This window comes from Wyeomyia smithii, chromosome 2, assembly GCF_029784165.1.
Source record: "Wyeomyia smithii strain HCP4-BCI-WySm-NY-G18 chromosome 2, ASM2978416v1, whole genome shotgun sequence".
NCBI classification, from domain to species: domain Eukaryota; kingdom Metazoa; phylum Arthropoda; class Insecta; order Diptera; family Culicidae; genus Wyeomyia; species Wyeomyia smithii.
This window is the reverse complement of record NC_073695.1, coordinates 201089342-201115322: the sequence shown is the minus strand read 5'-3', so window position 1 is coordinate 201115322 and position 25981 is coordinate 201089342. Positions and strand designations below refer to the sequence as shown.

The following is a 25981-nucleotide window of genomic DNA, read 5'->3' as shown; positions in this document are numbered from 1 at the left end:
TTTTGGTAGAGATCGATGATGCTAAGTTACATTACCTCTGTCGTTATGCGACTGAATGCGCCAAAAGTTCTTTTTTGATAATATGTGAACAAGCTTGTGTTGCATGAAATCACAATAATTTGTGATTCGTCTTTCCCGTAGAATGTTGAAATCGGATGAAATTCTGGTTTGATCGAGTTTGAATAAATTAGTACATACACGCAGGGAAGTGGTTTCTGATCCTAACAGAATGGTTTTTGTCAACGTGCGCATTCCTACTAATGTTAACAGTGAACTATAAGTTTTCTGTTACGATAATACTAACACTCACGTTTCTTTTATGATTTTGTTTGAACCTCCATGATGAAAGCTTGCTCGAGTTTGATGCTGCTTTGGAAATGCCGCTTTGTAGGTTGGAAAGTTGTCAAACTTATTCCGTTTATTTAATTTGCTAGATACATAATCATATTTTAATCTATCTACGAGCTACACTGTCTCAATTTAATCGATTTCCCTTTATGAACGTAATTTCATCTGTTTGCTTTTCAGTCTTCTTTTGGCAATCAACTCTTAAATGACTGAACGAGCTTCGGTCAGTGTAGGAGATCCGCACCTTTCACTTGCAAAGAAGACTTGTATAATTGCATATAAGACGCACGTTTTGCGATTGTTTTGTATGACTGTGACGTGTTGATGGTTACTCTCCAGTTTTTTTTTTACTTTCTTGAGGAATTTTAGAGTAGGCACACAAGCACTGGTGTGTTGCTCAGTTGCAATTAGATTGGCGATGATAGATTAGCTGCTTTTTAATTTATGTTACTTCCTATTCCTCTCGACGCTTTTATACGCGTGTTTCTGTGTGTGTCATTGTGGGTACTAGTGTGAACGAGTAATATTCAACGGTGCAGGACAAATAATCAAATTCTAACTTGATACTGTTTTACTACCACATTAGTTGTAATGTATTTCCTGTGCATGTTTTGCAGCATGTACAGAAGTTAAACGATAATGGCTTACTACTACTGCTACAAACACGAACACTCAAAAAAATAGTTACCAGTTCTATTTATTAAAACAAGCACATTTTAAACGCATCCGATCACACTTATCTCTTACAAATTCCTGTTTTGAAGAGCTTCAATTGCACTGTCATTCATTTACTGTATGTCCCAGTTTTATACACTGATCTCAATCACAGCAGAAAAACTAAATTGATTCTACTACTTAATTTTTGCGCAGTTTGCAAATACAAATTGTTCTATTTATTTTATTTTATTTTTATTTTTCATAACGTCACATCTTTAGTGACAGTCTGATAACACTATTATGTTTGCAATTATAGCTCTATTTGATTATAGGTTGAGTTCGACTGTTTATATTGTTCTATTATTAAGACTGCTGCTATCGTTAATTGTGTAGCTTTCCGTGTTTCTGAATCTGTAGAGTGTATGTATGGTGGATCCTGTTACACAACCTTCTCAAACCAAATTTAAAATATGATGCACTAGAGACTGTTTCTTTGTCACTCGAGAAAAAAAAAAGATACCGGACCAATGTACAAATAACAACTGCTTCAATTTGTATACAAAACATTTTGATTAATCTTTGTCCATGGCAAAAAAATGTATCCAAAAGTAAATAAAACAAAACAATTTCAGTTCACAACAAAATAAAAAATAAGCCACTTGCTACTAAATTTTTAAAATCGTTATAACCGCTAATTCTACCAGGACGTTATATCGCGCTCTTACTCATCATCCTCCTCGTCCTCATCTTCGGCCTCCGCTAGCCATGTGAGCCACTGATTCACCTGGAACAAGGCCTTACCCTTGCCTGGATACATATCGGTGACGTCTTCCTTGTAGCGCAAGAAGGCATCCTCCTCGATGACACTCAGTTCGTAGAACTCGCGGAACCAACGTAGCAGGATACCTATTGCGAGATAAATAAAAATAAATGCTCATAAAATAGGAGTAGTTCGTTAGGGTAACGCACCTTTCGGGAAATCGATGCTGTACCAATACACCTGCATGGCATAAATTGCTATTAGCTGCAGGTCGTTGTTTCCGTGTAGGAATGCGTTCAACACCGGGCAGTACTTCTTTAGGATCTCTTTCTCCTTTTCGACCGATTGTTTCTCATCCGCACATTTGGATGATTCCTGTAGAATTTGATTTAAAGAATGTAAAAAATGCCATCAAATTCCAAGGCTCATCGAACATTACCTGCGTAATATACTTCAGAAGAACCGTCATGACCGCGGTAATGAAACCCGGATCCGTGTAACAGGTGGTTTCAACGTTCTCCTTGATCCATTTGTAGAATTGCTGCGGGTTAGCATCGGCCTGAATTTGCTTCCACAGTTCCGCCTGTACCCGTAGCAGTGGATACAGGAAACTCAAGTTGCGATCTTCTAGGATTTCAGCCATCCGGTCTTTGGTGCGGTCACTCTCCGGAAGACTGCTCATCAAGTTAACCTTGCTTTGAGTGAACATTTCATGCAATTTTTGCTTGCCTAGCTGCTTGTGGAGCTGCTGTAGCACCAGCAAAAACAACGGATAGTGCTGACCATTGTCTGTGTAGTTAGAAATGTCAGAAAGTTTGCACAGCTTCGCGTTAACGGCCCGCGATAGCAGCGATGCTACAATGGTGGTAATTTTCGGGATGGTTTTCTCTTTTTCATTCATTGAGTTAACTAACGATTTGAACGATTCTAGCATAGCTCCGTTGGAAAGTTTGTTCTGTTTGCGCAATCGCTGCAAAAACTCAATGATTTTTTCGTGGAATGGGTCCGATTTGTCAAGCACTTCGTTCACAATCTTGCTGATCGAGTCACGCATGAACTTTTCCGGCACTTTTAGTTCACCAAATTCGCGTACCAACGTTTCCATGAGAGACTCGGTCGGCGTTGTCGTCGTCTGTTTATCTGCATCTTCGGATTTCATTGTCTCTGAGCCGATGTCGACTTTCTCGGAAGATTTGTCATCTTCTGACTTCTCTTTGAGATCAGCCTCGTTTACGGTATCCGGGTTTAGAGTTTTATCAACAACCTCAACAAGCACCGCTTGAACAGCTCCACCATTTTCTATCGGCTTATTATCCTGGCTTTGCTGTTGCCGTTCCTCATCGATTTGCCGCTTCAGGTTGTCCAGCAACACTTCGGCGGCAAATGCTGTAACCTTCTTCATAAACTCTTCCTTGTTTGGACCCTTATCTTTTTTGCCCTTTTTCTCAGCTTTCTCAGATGAGGCTTGTTTGATAATGACCTGATCCTTTTGAAGGATATTATTTATAGGTGTGGTAGTAGAGACAGCAATACCACCGGATGTCAGTGGATTGCTAGATTGAGATTGATGATTGTTTGTGTTGCCGCGACTCATCGCACTCTGATGATTGGACATTCCAGGGCTTAAATTTCTAGGAGCAATTTGCTGACTAGCCGAGATTGAACTACCAAGACTACCAACATTGTTAGTAACTCCTACGTTTGAACCGCCTAGGGAATTTGTTCCATAGCTATTGCCTGTTGGCAATGAAGGTTGATTGTATGACATGCCGCTGTTGCTGCCGGCGTTTGCCCCAAAAGCACTATTGCCAGTAGCGGCTGCTCGTTGCTCGCTCAGAAGTGTACGAGTGGTCAATGGTGACGGGAAATCACCCAGCTGCGATGAACCGTATGCAGACTTGCTTGATTGTAAGGACGGCGTCTGCGAAATCGGCAGCTGCGTCTTAAGGTTCATGTTCTGCGTCTTGAATAGCAGAGTGTTTGACGTTGGCCGCATCTGCAAATCCTCCACCGGATTCTGGGGAGTCATCAGATTGCGCTTGAACCGTGGCGCTAGGTCCTTGTTGCTGTTCATTATACCATCCCGGTTGTTCTGGTAGGACGAATTGTGCGAATTGGGTCCACCACTGTTCTGGTGGTGGTGGTTCTGGCCACCGCCATCTCTACCATCCCGGCCGCCGTGATGGCTGTTGTGCTTGTTGTAGCGCATGTTGTTGTTGCCACCGTTGCCATGATAGTTGCCGTGTTGATTCTGACCGCCACCGCGGTTATTGTGCATGCGATAATTACCTCCGCCACCACCACCTCCGTTACCATTGTCACGGTGATCCCGGTTGCTGTAACCGTTCTGTGAAGATGAATACCTACGACAAAGCATAAAAACATTTTTGAGTGGGATGTCATCTCAACCCTGCTAAGTATTTCTTCTCTATTACAACAGACATCTGAGCTATTACTGTAGAGGTAAAAATCAATACTCACGTTGGTGGTATCAATGACGACGGGCTAGAGGCGCTCAGCAGGTTGAAGCTGTCGTTGAAATTCAGTGGATTCAACGAGAACTTGCTAATCCAATCCCGCTGGTCTCCGCGCTCCTGGTTGCGATAGTCGCGACCGCGCATGCCGAACGACGGTCGCAACACCAGGTCATCCTCGTTTGTGAGCTCCTGAATTGGAGCCGGTCCTTCCACACGTGCCACCTTTCTCGGTGTCCAGTTGTTTTTGCGCAGCTCGATCAGGTCGCGCAGCAGAAACCGGATACGCGGTGGAAATTTGCTCGACAGGGAATACTGTTCCATCCGGTCGAAGTACTGATCCATCAGCTGTTTTCCCAGCTCTGTATCCAGATTCTTTCCGCACGTCTTGATGAGCTGTGCCAGGCATTCCATATCTTCGCAGTTTTTCTCCGTCGTCGCGCCCGACTTGTTGGTAAAGAGCGAGCGTAACATCTTGTGCAGATGTGGCTCGCCGAGCATGTCGAGCTTATACAGTTCACCGATGAACTTAACATTACCCAGTATCTTCTGTTTGGCCACATTTTTCTTTTCCTCCAAATCATCGGTAAGAGCAAGTTCTGAGTTGATGATCTTCTCACTATACTGGACACGGTTTTCAAACTTATCGCGACAAACGTTTAACAGAATCTGCAGAAAGGTATTGGATTTGCTTTTGTCGATATCGACTTCTAGTTCCTTTTCGATTCTTTTGCACAACTGTGCATACATAGACGAGTACTTGGGTTCATCTAAAGCTTTATCGAATATTAACAAAATAACACCATTCAGAATCTTAGATGAGTTCAGATCGAGCTTCAACAGGTCATCACTAAGCTTTTGGAATTTCTCTGGGGTTAATTTATTCAGAATACCGCGTACCTATTGAGAGACAATAGAAAAGCAATAACGAAAAAAGGGTTAAAAAAAACTTCGCAGATTGGCAGTGCGTAAAAACCTACTTTTCGAAAAATCGAATCAATTCTGGCCTCTTCGGTGAGTCCATGGTGCGGCCTCAGTGATGGAGGGACCCAGCGTCGGCTAGCGGGGGGGACTTGATTTTCCCTCCCCGTGGCACGAGACTCTGTCCCCGTTTGCCTGGGGTCTTCCGTCTTGGAGGTTAGCAACGGACCACCAGCAGGATACGCGCTCCGCAACCCAGCCGACGACGGAACCGCTATCTTCTCTATTTTTCCGGGAATGGTGAAAGAAGAAACGGCAACCAGTGGTTGTGTAGGATAGTGCTGCTGCTCCTGGGCTGCCTTCAAGGGCTGCTTCCGAGCCGGTTCGAAAGAGTGATACGTTGAACGATGAATCCTAGCGGCTTTTCCGGGGGACGGTGCCCGCCTGTCAAGTGAGATTCTCTGCCCCAACAACAGACGGTCGCTTATGAATGGAAGAGAGTGCCGCCTTGTGCACGTGCGTGCGGTTCCGGTGAAGCACTGGTACACTGATCTACTGTTCGTTAAATTGGGATGAATTTAACGCTCAACTGCGATTCTGATCACGGTTGATGCGGAGTCTGCAAGGAATAGGTGGAAAAAGAGCTTTCATTAGCATGCTTATTTAATTGTTCGTTTGCGTGATTGGGCATAAGTTACCATATGACTGCATACAGTGGAAGATTTTCTTTGCAAAATAATAAATAAATTGAAGAAATGAAATGGATGGATTGTGTTACAAATTGAAGAAAACGATAAATAACTTCACGAACACTTTGTCCTGATTTAGTTTTTGGGATAAGCACTGATGAGGAAGAAATCGTCAAATCAGAATGCTATTTTGTAGTCAACACAACATATTGAGAGCTGGGATAAGAGCTAGATTGACATATTGTTGTATGTTGTAAACAAATCTTATGTTTATGTTTTATGCAATTAATATGCGGTTTTTAGTTTAAAAAAAAAGTAACATTATTTAACAACAATTTCCCGTTTCTGGGTATCCCTCAGTGCACTGTGCATATTTTTTTACTTCTATTTGCATTATTGTTGAGGAACAAACAGCTCTTAATCCAAACAAAATTGAATGAACCACGGTTTAACCCCGATACCGTCCCGTTTTTTTTTGCTTCAAAAGAACCCACACATACACGAAAATTATTCGAGTATGTGCTATAAACAAAGTTTACTAAGAATCAACAGCTGATAAATTCAAGCTTCGATGTCGAGTCGCGACTTAACGCTATTGACTAACGTCCCACACAGTCAAGACAAGTGGAAATGTGTAGAAAATGTAAAACGGAATAAGTTTGCTTGAACTTTGATGACTTGAAGATGTAAAGATGTTTACTGATATCTGCTTCAGTTCGTGTTATTGAGACGAAAGGAATATTTGTTTCGAATTTACAAACTGCATCATTATTATATGGGCAGCAACAATCAGAGTACGTCAGCGGAATCGTTTCCAAGAATATCAAAACGTTTTTCGTCGATTACCTATTTGTAATCCACGACTGTGTCAACTCTGTGTACACCTTCGAGAGCAAACTAGAAGCCATGAACAAGATCAACGACGCTTGGTAATGGTTTCGATTCATACATCAAACCGTGGGCCAATTATCCTTCATCTAAAAACCTTGTATCGAGTCATTTAAGATCCGTGTAAGGAAAGGGGGCGGCGAATCAGTTTCCTCAAGTGTGTCTTTACACTGTAGTAAAAAAAAAAGACTGTACGATGAAATAATGCCGAGTTAGCGTAGACATACAATGAGCCATCTGCAAACTACATAACTGCACTTTCAGCCAAGGCTACTCTCAAAACACGAGCCGGCCACTGACGGTGACGCGTGCAGCGACGGCGGTGCAATATAACCACGTACGCAGTCCATCAAAACACAGGTCTGCTGCGCTGGGAGGTTTGTGGTTTTGCAAAAAAAAAGTAGAATGCGCGTTGCACACAAAACCAACCTTGAATCGTTCGCTTCGTATAGAACCACTTCTCACTAACTGGCTCTGTCGATACGTCAATATAATAAAAAAATCCAACTGTACAGGCGCAATAGATCGACTGTTAAGTCGCAATGGTTATATCACTTCACTTCCTAGTTTCAATATGTACTACAGAGTCTTCTGTGAGTGTATCAATTGATACACAGGGTTTCTTCTTATTGAACTTTTTTTTCTTCTTTCGAGTAACAACACGCGACCTCGAACGGAAATGAGAACCGTTTTGAACGTTCGCGACTGCTTCGGACGAATACTGTTCAACTACTGAGCAACTGGCTGCCGATCTGAGAATGCGAGACGTCGCTATTCACAGTGCACGGGTTTTATTGCGAGCAGACGACGACGACATCAGACAAGATTTGCCCGCACCAACACCTACATTGGAAAAGCAAAAAAAATGTACCTATTTCAAAGAGCTTTGGCCAGACAACAAGGGATTGAGTGTGTGCGATATACAAAAAAAAAAGTTTCTGTATACATTGAACTGAACGAATTCAAGTTGACCAACGAAAACCGATGAAACCTGCAGTCTGCTTTTGGGGATGTCCACAAAGGATGAGTCAATAGCCTGTGCATACTGTGAAATTGTGACTCATTCACGAGCGATAAAAAAATCGAATGCATTTTTTCCTGGAAGTTATTTTACTACTGTCTTTCCAACACACATTGGAGTTGGGGTTGTTTATGAAGTCGTGCGAACTAGAGGACATTGCAAAACAACTGTTTCTGAGCTAGGTTTGAATCATACTCCAACTGTGAAATATTTTGTAAACAACATATTGGTTCATTCATTCGTTTTTTTTTGCTTGTTTTCTATTGAACTTCAGAAATAAAATTTCCTGATATTTTGAGGTTTTTTTAGAAGATTAACTTAGTTTTTTAGTATACATACTCTTTTCGTACTAAAAATCACATACATGCGATTATTTATTTTGTATGTATTTACAATGAAAAACATAGTTAAATGATGGTAAAACTATGTACAATTACAGTAACTTTTAGGGTTTTTTGATATTATTTTTTTCGGGCTGCTTCCGAATTTTAATATGCGCATATAAAAACAAACAAACACTAAGCGGCTCCAACAAGTTTCAACAGCCAGAGTGCATGCAGGTTAAAGTAACACTTTTAATTTTAGCGCAAAATGAGAATATATTGAACCTTCAACTCATTTTTTTGTTCGTTCTAAGAAGGACAATTTGTTGTTCAATTTAATAAAAAGTACCGCTGCAGATACCGTTGATGCGGCTGCCATTAACACTGTTGATACCCGCTGCCGCCACTGCTACTACCCACTACTCCTTAATTAAGACCGTACTAGCCGCCATCTACTAGTAAAATGAAGTTTGGAGCAGAGACAGGCTCTTACATAGCTTGAAGAATGCATTTCCGGTTTACTAGTTGTATGATTCTGTCGACCGTGCTAGGGAAAGCAAGCGTTAAGCGACCAAACAGAGGTCGAAATCTGCGTCGTCTTGACAATTTTCAATAGCACAAAAGTTCGAATAATCAAATTACAATTTTCTGCATTGAGGCAGATACATAGATGCAAAAACGAAGGAAATCCGAATAGCGAAGGAAAAATAGCCGACTTATTGGCATTTGAATTTGGACATATTTTTACTTTTTTGTTATTAGATTGGATTTTCATTTCACATCCCTATGTAGCCGAACTTTTTGAGAGACGTGGTTCTACGTCAAAATAGATTTAGATTTACACTCAAATGACTAGGGATGAGCGAACGCCGCACGAGCCGTTCATATGAAACGGTTCTTAGAAAAGAGCGAAAGAACGAACGGCTCACGAAAAAGAACCACGGAACTGTTGGGTTCGAGCGAACCCGAAATTTATCAAGACAACACGAACTGTCAACGTTCATGAATCATTGTGAACCATGAACCGTTCATATGAGTCGGTTCGGAACGGTGAATGAGCGGTTCAGAGCCACTCTTGGAAAAGAACCGTTTCGCCCACCCGTACAAATGACAAAGGTTGGAAGGTCATCGAACATTAGGTAGTTTAAATTTTCTCAGCTTTCTAAGGAAACCAACAGAATTGAGCTAGCTACCACACTTCTTGTGCAAGACCTCGCTAAAGGCAAACATAATCGAAAACTGAAAATAGTGAATAACTCTGCAATAGTCAAATTTTAGCCATATGCGAAGAATTTTTTTCATCAAATAGGGGTCTCTATCACCTCTTGAAGGATTTTAAGTAAGCTCCCTAACATCCTGTATTTTGAGCAATCGAATCGTATATTATATTGTGAGCATATGAGTATCGAATCAATAAATAGGAACTGCATTAAAATATACATATGAGTGTTACCAATAAGGAGAAAATTCAGGGATAATGAATCCTAAAAAAACGTGTTATTCGACCGCACAAGCATAGTTCTTTTTAAATCGCAAAAATTGCCCGATTGTTTTAGGAATTCCATGGTTTTAGGGATTTTCCAGTATAAAACAAATTTCCTAATAATTTCAGGTTTTCCAAGTGATGGATACTCTGAAAAAAATAAACTCTTTCGTCTAATGCGTTCGATGCGGGTACGCCACTAACTGAGCGTCTCGACTATCCATATGCCGTAGATATTGTAAGTCGTTATACTCAGCATAAGAAAAGATGCACTCTCTTAGTTGCAAAAACAACTCCCACAAGGTAGTGTGTGCGGTTGATCGTGGCATGCAGGAACGGGACACAATAGTAGAGGACGATAGTGGTTATAGAAGAAATTACCTTCCCAAAAATAGTTGAATTGGAAAAAACACCATGCCAGAGACATAGGAGATTGTGGATTGTTTTTTTTTTCGTCCGAGTAAAACTATAAACAAACCATACTTAAATTTGATTTAAGGTCAATACTACCCATGATTTACGAATTTATCTCAACCCTCTTGATCAAATTTCCAAAAACAGGCTCAGGGATCACACTAATACCAAAAAAATGATAAATTTTGTTTGCTATGTTTTAGTTATCGTTATCACTTCATTGATAAGCGAATCGGATTTCCGCGAACAATGAACCAATCCCATGTGAACATGCGCCATGAGTAGACACCAACCATCTAGTTACCGTGATATTTTCTATATCAGTACCAAAATACTACAAGGTATACAGCACTAGAAATGGTGACGTGGGACTAAACACTGTAATTAGAAGAATTTTTAGTTACAAAGGTTACATAATCTGCAGACAGCAACAATTCGTTTGTTCTGTGGTTTACGTATTTTTTTATGCGCAGCCTCCCCATAAATTTTCTTCTTAGAAATATATTAAACAACACTCGAAAGAACTTCGATTACACTTACCGATATTGTGTAGTGTTTTTTTTTTTTTTTGTACGAACAACATTTATTTAACAAGGCGCAAGCGTGTCGTTGTTATTGTAGAAGCACCAAGAATTACTCGCAATGCGTCTGAATCAGAATTAACTCTATTTCCTCATAAACCAAAGCCAACAATACCTACGTTATCATAATACATGATTTTGTCTTATTCAACTCTGATGAAATTAAATTTATTACATAAATCTTATTATGGAAATAATGTCGAAGCTGTTACATAGGTTCACATATGTTGAACAAAATAATCAACAAGTTCCAGCTAAAAATCATAACAATCAACAATTACAAGGAAGTTGAAGTTCGAAATGATTAATTTCTGTTTTTTGTTTGACAATTTTTTTTCATTTCCCAACAATTACATTCACTGTATTACGAAGACAGCTAATATACGTAAGAATATTATTCATTAAGTTTATCTCCCAGCTGGTCTCGAGGTACGATGCTGGTCTAACAAGCCAGTCGTCGTAGGTTCGAGTCTCGGCTCGGAGAGACTGTTAGTGTCAGTAGGATCGTAGCGCTAGCCCCGCAATTGTCCTGTACACTTAACAGCTGGCTGCGAAGTCTGTGTATAATAAACAGAATGTCGAGTTCCGATACGGAATGTAGCACCAAGGCTTTGCTTTGCTTTATTATTTGTTAAGTTGAAAACAAAAATATATCATTTAACAATGTTGAAATGTAAACAAAGATTCTGAGATCCTAGTGAATCGACAAAATATTCAGAATCATTCCAGCTCTTAAACTTCTATAAATTTGTATTTTCAGAAATCTACTCTTTCGATCACGATCATTTAGTGAATATCGAAGATGAAATGCAAAAAAATAATCTAATGACCGTTGCAAAAATTAAAATTAATTTTTTTTTTTCTAAGGTAACCATATTTGTGAGATAAACTTTTAATCACTACCAATGCAGCAGTTTTTCCTTAATTTCACGGAAAAAGAAGTCGTGGACCACTGTAATGATAGACGACGAGAGACCAGCGGCGCTCTGCTCCACATAATATGTATATTATACTGTACGGCATGCTTGTCATTCTCCTCAGTATGTGAAAGGAGAGGAGAAAAAATTCACCGCGCACTTCCCTTCCAGTATTTGCCTGCGTGTAGCAAATGCTTTCACCACACTGCTTCTTTCTCACTCCAAAGTGTCTCAACCAGCTTACAGAGAGACAAACACACTTCCAGCTCACCCCACATCTGATAGAAACAAGAGGGGTGAATCACTCTACAGAGAAAACGCAGAAAAGCACAACAGTGTCCACTGGCGAGTAGTCCGGAAGGTGAAAAAAACCTACCGGGCAAAAATGTAGTCCTCGTATTGCTACGAGCGAATTCCACCAGAGTAAATTCGACCGGCACGAGCAACGCAGTCTATTTTTTTTTCTCCCAATCTCTTTTCCTCTTCTGCCATGCTCAAGAAATCAACTGTGAAACGCACCGCAGATAGCTCTGCAGTGTAATTATTGTGTGTGATGTCCACACGTGTGAGAAGGTACACCATAGTTCATTTTCTCGCAAGAGACAGATTTCAGATTTCACCGCAGTGCGTTCAGGTAGCTCAACAGATAAAAATCATTTGTCGCTCTCTTCTAGCATGAGCGTATTGTTTTGCTCTTAAGTGTGAGGTTTACTGAGGAGAAAAGACAAGCATGCTGTACGGTATTGTTGCTTTTATCAGCATGTTTTTTTTTCAAGACATCAGTTTTCATTATGCTCTGACAGCAGGTTTAGAAATTGTTCAAGTAACAGGCTTGTTTTAAAAGTTTTCGAAAGATCTTTACCTTCGAGACTTCAAATTAGTCTAAGTTCGTGGATGCAAACTTAAATTGACCTGTTGGGACGACGAAACTCTGTCAATTTTTTTTTTTTTTATATTGAAACAGGAAATATCACAAGGAATGGTTGGTGTCTATTCACATCGTCTGTGCTAGGAATGCTCGCGTGTGATTGGTTCATTGTTCGCGCAAATTTTCTTATAACTTTTATCAATTTTCACCGTTGAGTAGTGAAATAATAATGATGACTAGCGTATTATAAAACTGCTACACGTTTTATCTATCCAATAATATATTGGTTATCGTTATCCATCATGTGGTTATTATCGTTTGAAATCTGACGTAACATTTGCCAGTTTCGTTTCCTATTTTACAGAATGCATCCCAGTATAGAAAACAAAGACGTAGTCCCACGTCAAAAAAAAATGTTGGCAGAATTGCCCCGTTCCAACAGATCAACTAATGTTGATTCTATGAACCTAGATTATTTTGATGTTTCGAAGGTGAAGCATTTCTGGCAAGTTTTTAACAGCCCCCATCAGTAGACAATTCAATGATCCGCTGTGTATAAGAATGTTTTTAAAACTGATGTCTTGAAGGAAAACATTATGGTACGGGCAACAGCAATCTTGGTAGAGCACACACAGCACACCTGTCAGAGAGCCAATGCGCAATGGCTCAGAAACCGAATATAGGAAGGAATTTGGATCTAGAGCTCTATAGAAATATTTGAGAGAAAAACGAAGTGGTTACATATTATGTTGCTTGATGAAAAATTATCAAAAATTAGAGTGACCCATATTTTCGAAGAAATCAAATATCCAACTTTTTTATCCTTGTAGATAGAAAAAAAATGTTCTACAATGTTATAGCTTCGGTGATTTTAAGCAACGTTGAAGAAAAAAGTTTTATGCGTTCGATTATTTTCGACGAGATTTTGAACACAGTTACCAGGGTAACCAGGGTCTTCGTGGGATGAAACCTAACAGTATTTAGCTACGTTGCCATCAATAATATAAAACTGTAACATATTGATCTGTGCTTCTCTTAAAGTCAACGGACGATACATCTCGAGTTATTTTTTAAATTTAATTTGATTTTGAATCGCACAAACATGGTGTGTTCAACAGCAGATCTCAGCGTATATAATGTCGAATTAGTGTTTGCGGTTCGTTTTTGTTTTTCGAGCTACTGAAATTCTGGAACTGATTGTACAAGCACAGATTTATGAAGGAAGGATTTGGGGGAAACCTGAGAATCAACATGAGCATCTCACTGGACAAATGGCCTGATTCTTTCAAGATTCAAACCTACGACTACGCACTAGTCAAAGTCGACACCGTAACTTTGTAACTGAAAAGCAATCTTACTACATTGTTTAGTCCTGCATCATCATTTTATACAACGTAGAGAGCTATTTACAACAAGAAAAGGGCAGTGTTCATAAATTATTTTACCATTAGCACACACAAACAGTAAAAATAGCATTTCAAAAACAAACTATTCCAAAAATCGTTATTTTTTTCTACTTAAATGGCTAATTATGCAATTGAAATGCAGAATAAACATATTCAACCCTCTAGTACCTAAGTTAAACCCTCTAGTACCCAAGTTAATAGGACTTCGGAAAAATCGAAAAAAAGTATTGATTGAAACTTTTCAGAGGTTTAACTAAAGACCGTTTAAAGGCGGCACTGAGCGTTAAGTATGGTCCAAGTTTAACAAGCAAATTAGTTTTGTAGAATATTAAAACAATTTTGCCTTACGTTTTTGTTAGAGATATAATTCAAAAGTGGCACATAGGAATTTGTTTCCATATGTATGAGAATCTATCAATATTCTAAATGTTCTTTGCCCATTGCCCATATTTTTTTAAGTAGAAAGACAAATCGTTTTTTAGATAGTCCGTCTGTATTTTAATTACAATAAAGTTTGCACCGCAATAGTTGAATTTTTAGATAATCGTTGATAAAAAAAAACTTTATTTTGTGATCAATTTTGTAAAATCTATTAAGTTTAGTTTACCCACAGAAATAAAACATTGAATAATTAGGGAAAACTATATTGAAGTTAAATATATTCATGTTGACATAGGTACAATCGATGTTTACTTTTAACTTGCTGTTTTGTCATTGAACCTGTATTGTCTTTGACATTGCTTATAGAAAAAAGTAACAGGAATTTTAATAAGGTGGTTTCTCTTGCCACTGTCACAATAGATCCCGTGCCTTATGCCACTGTCACAACGATCGCAGTGGCTCGAGTCTTAAATTGAAAAAACCACATATCTTTGTAGAAATATGCTGAAAACAGGACCTACACAATATTGCGGAACTGGAAATTCGTGTTTTTAAATTCATAATTTTCTTGCTCAATATTTACAAGAGCGTAGCTGGGCTTGTGACAAGTTTTTATATGTAAATTTATTAGAAATGTTGCGCATGGTTACTTGTGAAATTTGAACAGTTATTTTTCGAAGATAATTGTATAATTGTTGGGCTTATTAGAACACATTTGTCTGTCGCTTCGCAAATGTTCTGTACACTAACAGCTGGCTCAAAAACCTATCGATTAGGTAGAACCAGTACCAGACATATGGCATATGGGACGTTCTTACACACATGTACAAACTGGCTCTTGAACATCCCAAATGAGGTTTTCCTTCGCCGAGATCATCAACCTTATTTTCGCAGATGTTCTGCTCATATTACATACATACAAACTTCTTGAGTGACCAACGGGCAGCCTTAATCAGGTAAAGCTCAAAATCTGGATTGCTCCACGTGCACATTAAAAACATACTAGTAATTTCCATACTTCAAGGAGAAAACTTACACACAATTCTACTTGCATCCCATCCTGGTCGAAACCCAAAGCGCAAAGTCAGTAAACTTATTACGAATTATAAACTAAAAATTCATTGCGTTCTTTGTCTCGGTGGTCTGGTCTGGACAATGTTGGTGGGATTTTGCCCCATATGTTCACGACCTGACTATCTGTGTTCAGCGCGTGACACCCGACATCCAAAATGTGTGAGTAAGAGAGGCACGGGAAGAATCGACTGGGTAAAATGCTAAGGCAGCGAAACATGTGTTGCGCGCGCTACTGCTGGTGTGTGAATCGACAGGCAATACGCGCACGTCGACCGACACTTTGATGTGTTGGCTTCGATGATGTCCTTGAACTCGAACGCGTTTTTGAACGAGGCAATACGAAAAAAAAAAATAAAACGCTTCCCGCATACAGGGATAGAGACGCGAAGTTCAATGACGCGGACGTGTGGATATCAGTTCAGGTGATCGTGGAACACCTTCTGTGGAATATACGAAACACGTACCTACGATCAGTGCGAGGACTTCTTGGCACAATGACTTTTCGTGTTGAAACTGGGTTCAAAATCTGGTGATATGGAATCGACCTACAGCGAGTTCAATCACACTCTTTGCTGAATAACCTATTACCTAGCTTTGCATTGAGGAGACTTGAATAAGTAGAAAAAGAAACAGTTTATATAGGACAGTACTGCAGGCAGCAGGCAAGATGTGCAATGAGATGGAAAGTATGCAAATCACGTGCATTTGCGTACTGGCCACGACACGTGAGAGATGGTTGACAATATGTTTCAAACAACGTGACAATATGGGGTAGTCTGATATTGTAAACCAACTCACTGGCTGTGGTTTCGTGAATCAGCCAAACCATCAAAAGGGGAACTTAAGTTCAATCCATTCCATATGTTCTATGTATGGCTCAGCATATAAACAAACCAACACAGAATTATTTGCCTAATTAGGTATTAAAATCATTCCATGTAATTAGCCTCAGTTGTGTGACCTTCAAATACAACAACTCAAAGTACCGGCCAAAAAAGAAGGCCAACAAAATCAGTGGTGCCTTTGAAGGTGTTAAATTAACAAGTTTAACATCATTGCGCGCTTTATGTGAAGAAAAAAAAAAAATCATTGCGCGCTATCTTCTGTTTTACATGCACGTGAAAATACATCAAACAGCAGGTGAAATTCCGGAGCTGGTGATGGACGGCTTCACAGCAACAGCTGGCGCAGACATCACGATAAAGAAGTCGTTTAATTATGGCGGCACGGTGACCTTTAAACTCACGTTTAATTGCCATATATAGACATTGCTTCATTTGCGCTACATTGCACAGAGTGTTTCCGATCGTTTCACACATTTTGTTATACATAAGACAGTTAATCGAATGCATTTTTAACACCTAGCCTAGCCTGTCTGTATATACAGAACTGCTCCATTCGGTCTTGATGTTTTGACATCAGAATTGAAATTCTCAAACAGTTTTCGTTTCTTTGCGGTCTTTGTTTGTTCCAGATTACTTAAACTTGCCAAGATGTAATTCCATGGCTGGTAGCTGTGCACGAGAAATAAACGGGTCCTACGTCAACACCAGAATAAAATATAGAATTATATGCCAAAGCACATACTATAATGCTAGGTTAGTAACAAGACGGCGCAGTTTCGACTCTAGGTACAGTACAGATGTCAGGGGTTTATTCGTACTGTGATGTTCAATCTGATGGAAACCACACAAAAAAAAAAAAAAACAAAACCAGGGCAAGCCACACATACAGCCAACTTCTTGCGCTTTTCGTCTTGCCAGCGAGAAACCACGGGTAACATTTTCATACGCCTTGAACTAACTCAATGGAAAGAAGAGAAGTTCTCGTTAAAGAACAACCTCGCATCTGGCAGACTGCGATAGCGACGAAGGATAAACGTGCATTCCATGAGTCATAAATTTTACCTGACCATCTTGAATATTTTTTCCTAAAAAACTATTTCTGGAATGTGAGATAATAATGTTTTCGCACAAAACAAAACCGGCAACCATTTGAATCGACCATTTTCGATACGGCTGAAATTTTGCACAAATATTTCTATGGGCAAAAAATGTCATTTAGTTTTTTTAAGTACGACATATTTTTGAGAAGCTATGTAAAAATGCTATGTAGAAAAAGTATTGGGGATTATGAATATTCTCAGGCTCAAAAACTGTTTGGTTTATTGATGTGATGTCTCCGGCAAAGTTGTAGATAATTTTATCTTTCTAAAAAAATACTTCCAAATTTTTTTTTAATAAAAAAGATAAAAATAATTATCTAAAATGTTCACTTCCTATAAACCTATTTTTTATGAAAACAAAAAAAAGCTAAATAATGAAAGCCGTTCGATCATGGAGAAATTAGCAACAAAAAAGGTTTGGTTTGATTGGTGTAACGTCTTCAATAAAGTGGTAGACAGCAATTTTGTCTTTCCAGAAAAAAATTCCACCGTGTGACTTCTCAATTTTATTAAAAAAAAACACAAAAATATAACAATAAATTAAATATCTCCAAAAATTATTTTTTTTTGTGAATCTGATATTTCTCCTACAAAAACTACGCACTGTACACTATCGGTTAGATGCTCAAAATGTTTTTATAATAGACACTCGGCGCAGGAAACAGTCCCGACGTTTAAGAACGAACGCAATCACCTTTCTGTGGGATGTTTTTTTGATGTTCTCCTGTTGAGCTAAAATTTTCAGTGTTTGTCTATTCAAGGTAGGAAATTTCACAATATTTTGAATTTTTCCATTGGGGTTAAGTGGGGTAAAACAGCACTTATAAATGGTATGTCCAAAAACGTCCAAATCAAAAAAAGTTCAATAGATGCTGCTAGACCTAATGGATGTTTCTAAAATTTGTGTTATTCTACACAAATGGTAGTTAAAAATGCATGGTCACAATATACGGTAAAAAAAGCATTTTCTTCCCAAGTTGTCAATTTTCAGGGTCTTCATACTGTTCCAATATCGCTTGAAAAAAAATCTGAATATAGCGTTCTGTAGAGCAACTCAAGAGCTTTAATTTCATGTATAAGCCAAATGCACCAGAAGGGGCAGCCCAAGGTTTTTTTTTTTTTTTTTCAAAAACCGTCAAAATCACTAAAGTCACAATATTTTTGGCTAAACTTGATAGATTTGCTGAAAACTCACTCTACTATACCAGAACTGCCCATTTTAGCAGAAAACACGCCATTTGGGGTAAAAAGTTTCCTGAATTATTTTTCCTTAAAGCCGTCAAAATCACCAAAACTGCAAAGACTCGATAGATTTGCTGAAAATTTAGAATATTACTCACAGGAACTTTAAGGGCAAGGTGACAAATAAATTTACATGACGAAAAAATATTTTTCTTGGGAACGATTTTCGGGATGCTGGTTTCACTACAGAAAAAGATCCAGAACCCGAATATAGCATTTTATGAAGAATCATGAGTTTAAATTGGTAAGCATTAGTGTTCGAAGCCATGATTTGTTTATTTTTATAGATACAACAGTAACAAGAGCAACATGATTTGTGGTCAACACTTTGGAAAAAAACATGCGAGGAATACTATGACAGTAAAATTTAAAAATAAGTTTGAATTGAAAGGTTGAACATGAAACTATATAAAAGAATAACTTACTTCATTTGCTTCAGCAAAACTTGAAATATTGTAGTTTTCCAGCATTTCTTGAAACTAAGCTAGAGTCAAGAAAAACTTTAGTTCTTTTCAGCTAGTTTCCAAATAATACATCTGGATTTGATGTCAAATAAAAGCTTTTCAATTGCTTTATAAAATGCTACGTTGCAATTCTGGAACTTTTTCTGTAGCAAAACCAGCATCCCGAAATTCGCAGCGTTTACCAAGAAAAATATTTTTTTTCATGTAAATTTATATAAATATAAATGGTATCTTACTGGTTCTAGTAGGCTAGAGTGATTATCCAAATTTACAGCAAAATCAATCATGTCTAGCCGGAAATATTGTGATTTTCGAGGTTTGTGAGAAAAATCTCTTCTCCCCCCATGAAATTAAACTTTTTGAGTTGCTCTACAAAACGCTATATTCAGATTTTTCCTAGCGATGTTGAGAAGAGTATGAAGACCCTGAAAATTGACAATTGTTAAAAGGAAAATGCATTTTTTTCGTCATGTTACCTCTCTGCCATATATTGTGACCATGCGTTTTAAGTTACTATTAGTGTAGAATAACAACACATTTTTTTTTAAAAATCCATCAAATCTAGCAGGAATTATTGAACTTTGTGATTTGGACGGTTTCCAAACACGCTTTACTTCCAGGACATCAATTTGATCTGGTTCGATAGAAAAATTAAGCTGACTTGTCGGATGACGTGGTCATGTAGCTTTTTGATCGACAGAAAACATAAATTCAAATATAGTGTACTAGTCGTGATGTCTCTGAACGATGTACTTGTGAATCTTTGACCTTATCCGAAACGACAACTTAAGCTTAAATGTATTCATCACTTATCACTATTGAGCAATTAAAAACTTAATGGAATTATTATCAAATTGCGGAAAATCTCGTCTTTCAAGATGCATCCGGATTGTAATTAATCGTTACGCAAAAATATTAAGATAATCAAAAGAATGGATGGCCGGAAACTCTGATTTATGTAAAAAGGTGGCCGCTGAAAGGTTGAACATCACGAACGTAAAATAATTTCCTAACAGCACTTTCCGTCGTTCAATGAAAGTCATATCGAACGATTACATGCATATCGCTAATTCCTACATTCCAAAGTGCAATAATGGCTACCCTTGTCTGATAGATGCGGTCGGTTTCAATTGTAGTGCACATGTGTGTGTATGTGGACGATAAGAAGTTCACGATGCTGACAAGGCATCTAAAAAGTCGGTCATTATCGTAAATGAAACTGAAGCCGTCTGACTCAGGTTATCAACTATTTCACATGGAATCAAAGAGTGGGACATGTAACCAAAGTTGATCAATTTTTAAAAATTAGCAGAGAAAATTTTTTTGACATTTTTTCCAGCACAGTTTGTTTTATGTTGATACTATCAATCAAAAACTCCGTTTACTCCTACGTATCAAGCTAGGAAATACTTAAGCCGAAAGTAGATTACTATCTAATGTGCGCTACTAGTTTACCGCTTCCTGGTACTCAAACTGAAAGGAATGGTACTTAGTCCAAGGCAACTCCCGCATTAGTCGGAAACAAAGCGGCTACGGAAAACGTGTTTCTGTAACGCTTTAATGAACAGTGAAAAAATACTAACGTTCGGCAATGGGTGGCAGTAAATCGTTGATGTGGAACAGGCGCCGCATCGCTTTGCAATTGTACACCACTACTAGTATCCTAGCGCACCCACAGCTTCATGCGATAATCAGCTGGTACGGCATCGACGTCAATCACAGTTATAGCGGTAAGCTTTCCGTGCGAGTTATACGAGTTATAGCGGTATTAGTGAAAGAGGTAGAGGTTTGATTGGCTGGATTGATGGAGTCGAAAATGTACATTTTTTCATCTGCAAGACGGATTTCTGATTTTTTGTTTTTGATGAATTGTAACGAAAAAAGAACGTCTGTAAAAATTCAATGGAACGACAAATAGCCAACGTTGCAAGATCATATGCTACAAAACCAACTAATCTGCAATAGAAAAGTAAATAACTAGTTATTTATACTGACTCCATCTTTCTTAAACCAGGATTTCTTCAGTTGGGTATTCGACAGGTAGATCATCAAATAATTTAAAAATCAGAGAAATTCCATTTGCTTTATATGCAAAAGATTCTGAGCACAATTGTCGGAACTAGTTTACTAAGTATGTTTACAGTGATATGCATTTCTCAATCTTATCAACACTTCGCGACACACTAGAAATACCTTTAGAGAAAGCGAAACTAGTTGAGAAAGCCTTAACCTGCAGGCAACCAAACCCGGCAACAAGTTCTAGGTCGTCTAGCGACCGTTACTTGATAGCATGGAAGACTCTCAGCGAAAACTGGCACAGAAATGTGCAGAAGGCAATCAGAAATGAGATTGCGCCGCAGCGCGTGTGTGTGTATATTTGGGTGCAAGAGCGAGAGTGGGAGAGACTCGGTTAGCTAATCAGCCCAAGTGTTAGCGCAGCAAGTGAATTTAAAGGCGCACTCAATCCCACACGCACATTCAGCGCATAGATTAAATAGAGAAACTGGTCGAAGCTTCAGAGGCGGTGGGATACGCAGCAAAAATGCTCAACATTGCTGTCTTAACTAAGCCAAAACGGCAAAATGCCATTACCGTTACATGGAGTTATATGTTGAGGTTAAAAATAACTACATAGATTGTGGAATATGGAGACGAAATACACTATTAGCTTTTAAACAATGTTATTCGATGTAAACCTTATAACTTGTACTATGCGTGAAAATATCACAATATTTTTTGATAATACTGAAATCAGTCATATTAACGATAGAAGCTCTAAAGGTAAGTTTCAACTACTATTCGTTTCGTTGAAAATATTATGATCGTATAAAATTCAACGCAAATAGGAAATGAATTCTACCGAAACCCTTTTGACAAAATAACAGCACGTTCAAGGAGATAAAGCAAATTGAAACTTCGTTCAGGACAAAAAAGGGAATGGTAGCAAGTATCTAATTGTGCTACTTGCTGCATAGTCCGATGTAGTCAAATATATATCTTCTTCGCAAGTCTATCTAGATCGACGTTCGATTTGCGCATCAGCAGATGTAACATGTCAAAAGTAGGTCGTGCGGGGTAAACAAAAACAACGACACCAGTAAACAGAGCTTCCATTTGCAATACCAACACGAATGGATCGCGGGATGGGAAAAATTGAAAAAAAAAAATCATAATTCCTCGTCAGATCGCGCGCATGTTGCGTTACTGCATTGAAATTTACGGAAATGACACTGAACGTTTTGTGTCTGTGTGTTTGTGAAATTTTACGGGAAAGATATTGAAATTATCATAAAACATGAGGAAAATAAATGGAAAATCAAGACCATTGCGTCAATGGAATTTCAACTGTTCACTGTTAAAATCCAACGTTGCTTGAGAGCTGATCCGCACTTAGTAAGAGCAATGATGAAAGAAATTAAGTAATCATCTCCCTTACCTCAACCCCTCACGCTACCATTCATGCCACACACAGCTTAATCGGATCATTAAACAAGTGAAAGCTGCGAAGCCTCACTCGATGATGGTGATCATGAGAACCGCTGGTGGAAAACGGACGTTGGTATTTCTCCCGAACTGTCCATTGCCAGTGCAACAGCGTCGATGGTTTCAATGTGAAAGCGAAACTTCATCGAGACTTGAAGATGCGATGTTTCTGCTTCATTCAACCATTTTTGGATATGGTTTCATGTTACACAAAATCGCAACATGACGTAAAATAATACTGAACTAATACTCCTAGACATTTACTAGAGTATGTTACAATGCCTGCAACGACTCTCCCTCGACTGACAAAAAAAAACGAAAGTGATAATACCTGTTATTCATTTTTGTCAAGTAATTTTTGTTTGTTCTACAAACATTACTCTTTGTGATGATCTTTCTACCAACATTATTTTCTCTTTCAAGTGTAACAAAAGCACACAAATATACGAAATACTTCGAATTGCCAGTTTGTTTTTTGGAGTAATTCTTTTCGTATTTTGAAAGTTGAAATATGAATAAAATATTCATAAATCATGAAAACCATCTCTATTTATCTTTTACAGTTGCTTCACACACGTTGAAGACTTCCTAAACATTAAAGGCACTTAAACACATTGCCCTCGTTCAATAAAAGAAGACGCTTTTTTACTCAAGACGAAATTATACCCAATGCTTCAGAAAATTGACATATTTTAATTCATGAAAGCTTAAATCAAAAAAACAAGAACCGTTACTAAAAAGATAAGAAATAATTTCATTCTGTTAACGCTTACGGAATTTGGAAATCTCTCATATATATATTTTTTAATTGAATAATAAACGCCCCAATTTGTTTAACCTGGGAGGTCAACGATTGTTGCATAAATTTTAGAGAAGTTCATGCTCTCTTATCCTTATTTAAGCTTTAGAGTAATTTCATGCATTATGACGCATATTTTTTCAATTTCTATTAAACTTTGCTTACTTTTTTTTATGAGATATCATTTTATGACATGTATTAGGTTCATCATCTAAGCGTTTCTCTTACTCTTACTCATCCTGTTAATCAGTTTTTTTCAATTATTTTGTTGTAATCGGCCTCATTTTTAAACTTCGTGTACCTGTTTTGTTAATTATTTTTGATAAAAAATATATTCTTAACATTGTAACAGTGAATGCTCTGACTTTATCCTTCTTTATCGACAGATTTTGCAACCATCCGCGAAAATGAAGGACTGTTACAAGGCTAGCAAGATTTCAACTCTCATCCGTTTTACATAAATTCAATATGTAAAACTTGCGAAAGTTACTTTTGATTATTTGCTTCCGGTTAAGCTATAAAAAAAATTTATGTGCTTTGTTCGAAAATAAAACAAATTACCTCTTTTAGTTAATTCCTTTGAAAATTCAAATTTAAAGCGTTCTGCACGAAAACTGAAAAACTTCATGATTTTTTGTCTTATAAGCTTTTAGTATATTTTTTTTCGCTAGATAGCGTTACAATATCATAAACCCGTGGTTCAAATAGGCTAACCTAGTGAAGTAACATTTAGCTAGGTGCAGGTATTAGATGTACGCCACATTCTACCTATTTCCACCATTTTCATACACACCAATTGAATGAAATCTCAGAATTTGACATCTTCACTTGAAAGAACATACACAATACCAACACGACCGGACTTACCAAAGAAGATTCATGAATCAAAGGGGGCAACAAGAATAAGAGATCAGGCCTCGCACACGCATTGCGAGAGCAAGCAAAGAGAAGATAAATGCGGGAGGTGAAATGGCCTGAAAAGTACTGTACACCATTTTATCGATCGATATCTAAAATTCTTGTTCCGTGAAAAGGCACACATACTTGACCGCCATTGTAGTTTAGGGTTTAGATTGGCAAATTTTCTGTGCATTTGCACTATCCGCGTACAACAAATGGATAAATATGGTTGAAATTTGTTGAAAATGCATTTTTTCATGCTATCAAATAAACTTTGCTGCCACAGCAGTCGCCATCATTTTTATGTTCACCTCACCTTGCACTTTTTTGTTTGGAAAGTTTTCGGCCTGCACCTGAATATACCAGAAACTTAGATTTCGAAAAATGGTAGAATAAAAAGCACTTTTTTTAAACTCCAAAACTCAAAAAACTAGTTTTTAAATGTAAAATATTTCTGTGAATTTCTCGAGCTTTCTCACTCACGGTTTGCCTCACAATAGTATGGAACTTCTTGCCTGCCTGACAGTCACTCTCTGACTCACATAAAATCTCGACTTCTTTGCTTCTGTACTTCGTAGTTCCGTTTGCTTTTGATTAGTTCAACTGCACTAATACGCTCGAGCGTGCCCCATGTACCGTTGCTGCGTGGCTACCGTCCACTACCGGTGCTGCCAACTCAGTGTATATTCTGGCATTTAAACACGCAATATCAAATATTTTAAATCTGCTCAATTTGTGATCAGTTACACGCAGTTTTAGTAGAATATTTTTCCCAACATTACAAAAAAGCCATTGCATTAGTAAATAAAATGTATGCGTATCTGGCATCCGCTTCAAGTAATTATCTCGAAGATGGTTCTTTCGTCTGCAAACTAGCTGTAAACAAGAGATCTCTCCACACTTCTTCAAGCAATATAACCCATACATACAGAACTTTATGGAGATTTCTTTCGCTTTCTATAATGAAGTGGATTCAAATGCCCTGATGAACTAATACGGAAAATCATTATTTGAGTATCAACGGAATTAACTTACCTATGGCGTATAAAAGCTTTCTACAACACTACGTTGAATTGAATTGGCACGTGTTTTAAATGTGAAGCACTGCAAGAACACCTTTGAAAGCACAATGGCTGAACACTTGCACTTGGAACGATACAACGATGTGATTTGTGGTATCTGGAATATAAATGTAGGTGTTGAAGAGAGCTACCTCGTTGGTTGAATAATGAAGGAATGCGGATGAGCTAAACTCAAAGTAATTTTAAATGAATAGGTATCCGATTTCGCTAGCCTTTATAGCAAAGCTTTGCACTCTAATTTATTTTACTGCAGACTATCCAGCTTTTTACGCGCCATAATGGCGGACGCTATAATGCGAAGTTTGTAATAAATTACCCACCCTTTTGACAACTCTGCTTACGTCAGTTTAAAGTCTTCATACAATTTATCAAAAGAAAAAAATATCTGGCAACATTTGTGTTGCCAATTTTTCAGAAATCGCAAATCTGACGTTAGCAGAGAGGTTCACATATTACGAACTCGCATTATAGCGACCGCCATTATGGTGCGTAAAAAGCTGGATTCACTGCAGTTGCACATCAAACGAACCAAAACGATTCCAGTTTGTCAGCATATTAGCGAATTTCTTTATTGCACTGCGTCAGGCCTCTGTCATGCCGAGTGCGGCTCGGCGCGAACTGCGTCTTTTCTCACGGTGAGGAATAATATCAGCAATGAAAACTCACGCGCGTCAGGGCAGATCCCGAACTGTTTCACCGCAGTTCACGCCGCGCCGCACTCGGCATGACAGAGGCCTCAGGCCATTAAGCAAAGACATCGCGATTTACGATGCAAGTAACGAACATTTTTGTTGCTTTAGCTCAGCCGAAACCCGCCTAATAGCAGCTTAACGAACTGCAAATCAACAAAATTGTTTGTTG

At 38.2% G+C, this 25981-nt stretch overlaps 1 protein-coding gene across 4 annotated transcripts; it reads right to left on the bottom strand.

Annotated features, from left to right (window-relative positions):
* LOC129721649 (eukaryotic translation initiation factor 4 gamma 2) lies at positions 1 to 25257 on the bottom strand. Of its 4 annotated transcripts, none has more exons than XM_055674444.1 (6): positions 25074 to 25257; positions 5220 to 5779; positions 4247 to 5139; positions 2205 to 4128; positions 1975 to 2140; positions 1 to 1911 (listed from the first exon to the last, which is right to left on the bottom strand). In XM_055674444.1, exons 3-6 carry the CDS (start codon positions 4987 to 4989, stop codon positions 1727 to 1729), a joined length of 3018 nt encoding a protein of 1005 aa, XP_055530419.1. In that variant the 5' UTR covers positions 4990 to 5139; positions 5220 to 5779; positions 25074 to 25257; the 3' UTR covers positions 1 to 1726. The 4 variants fall into 4 exon arrangements, with proteins under 4 accessions (XP_055530419.1, XP_055530418.1, XP_055530421.1 ...); XM_055674443.1 differs by lacking the exon at positions 25074 to 25257 and adding an exon at positions 24355 to 24593; XM_055674446.1 differs by lacking the exon at positions 25074 to 25257 and adding an exon at positions 24522 to 24565.
* Between the last annotated feature and the right edge of the window lie 724 nt (positions 25258 to 25981).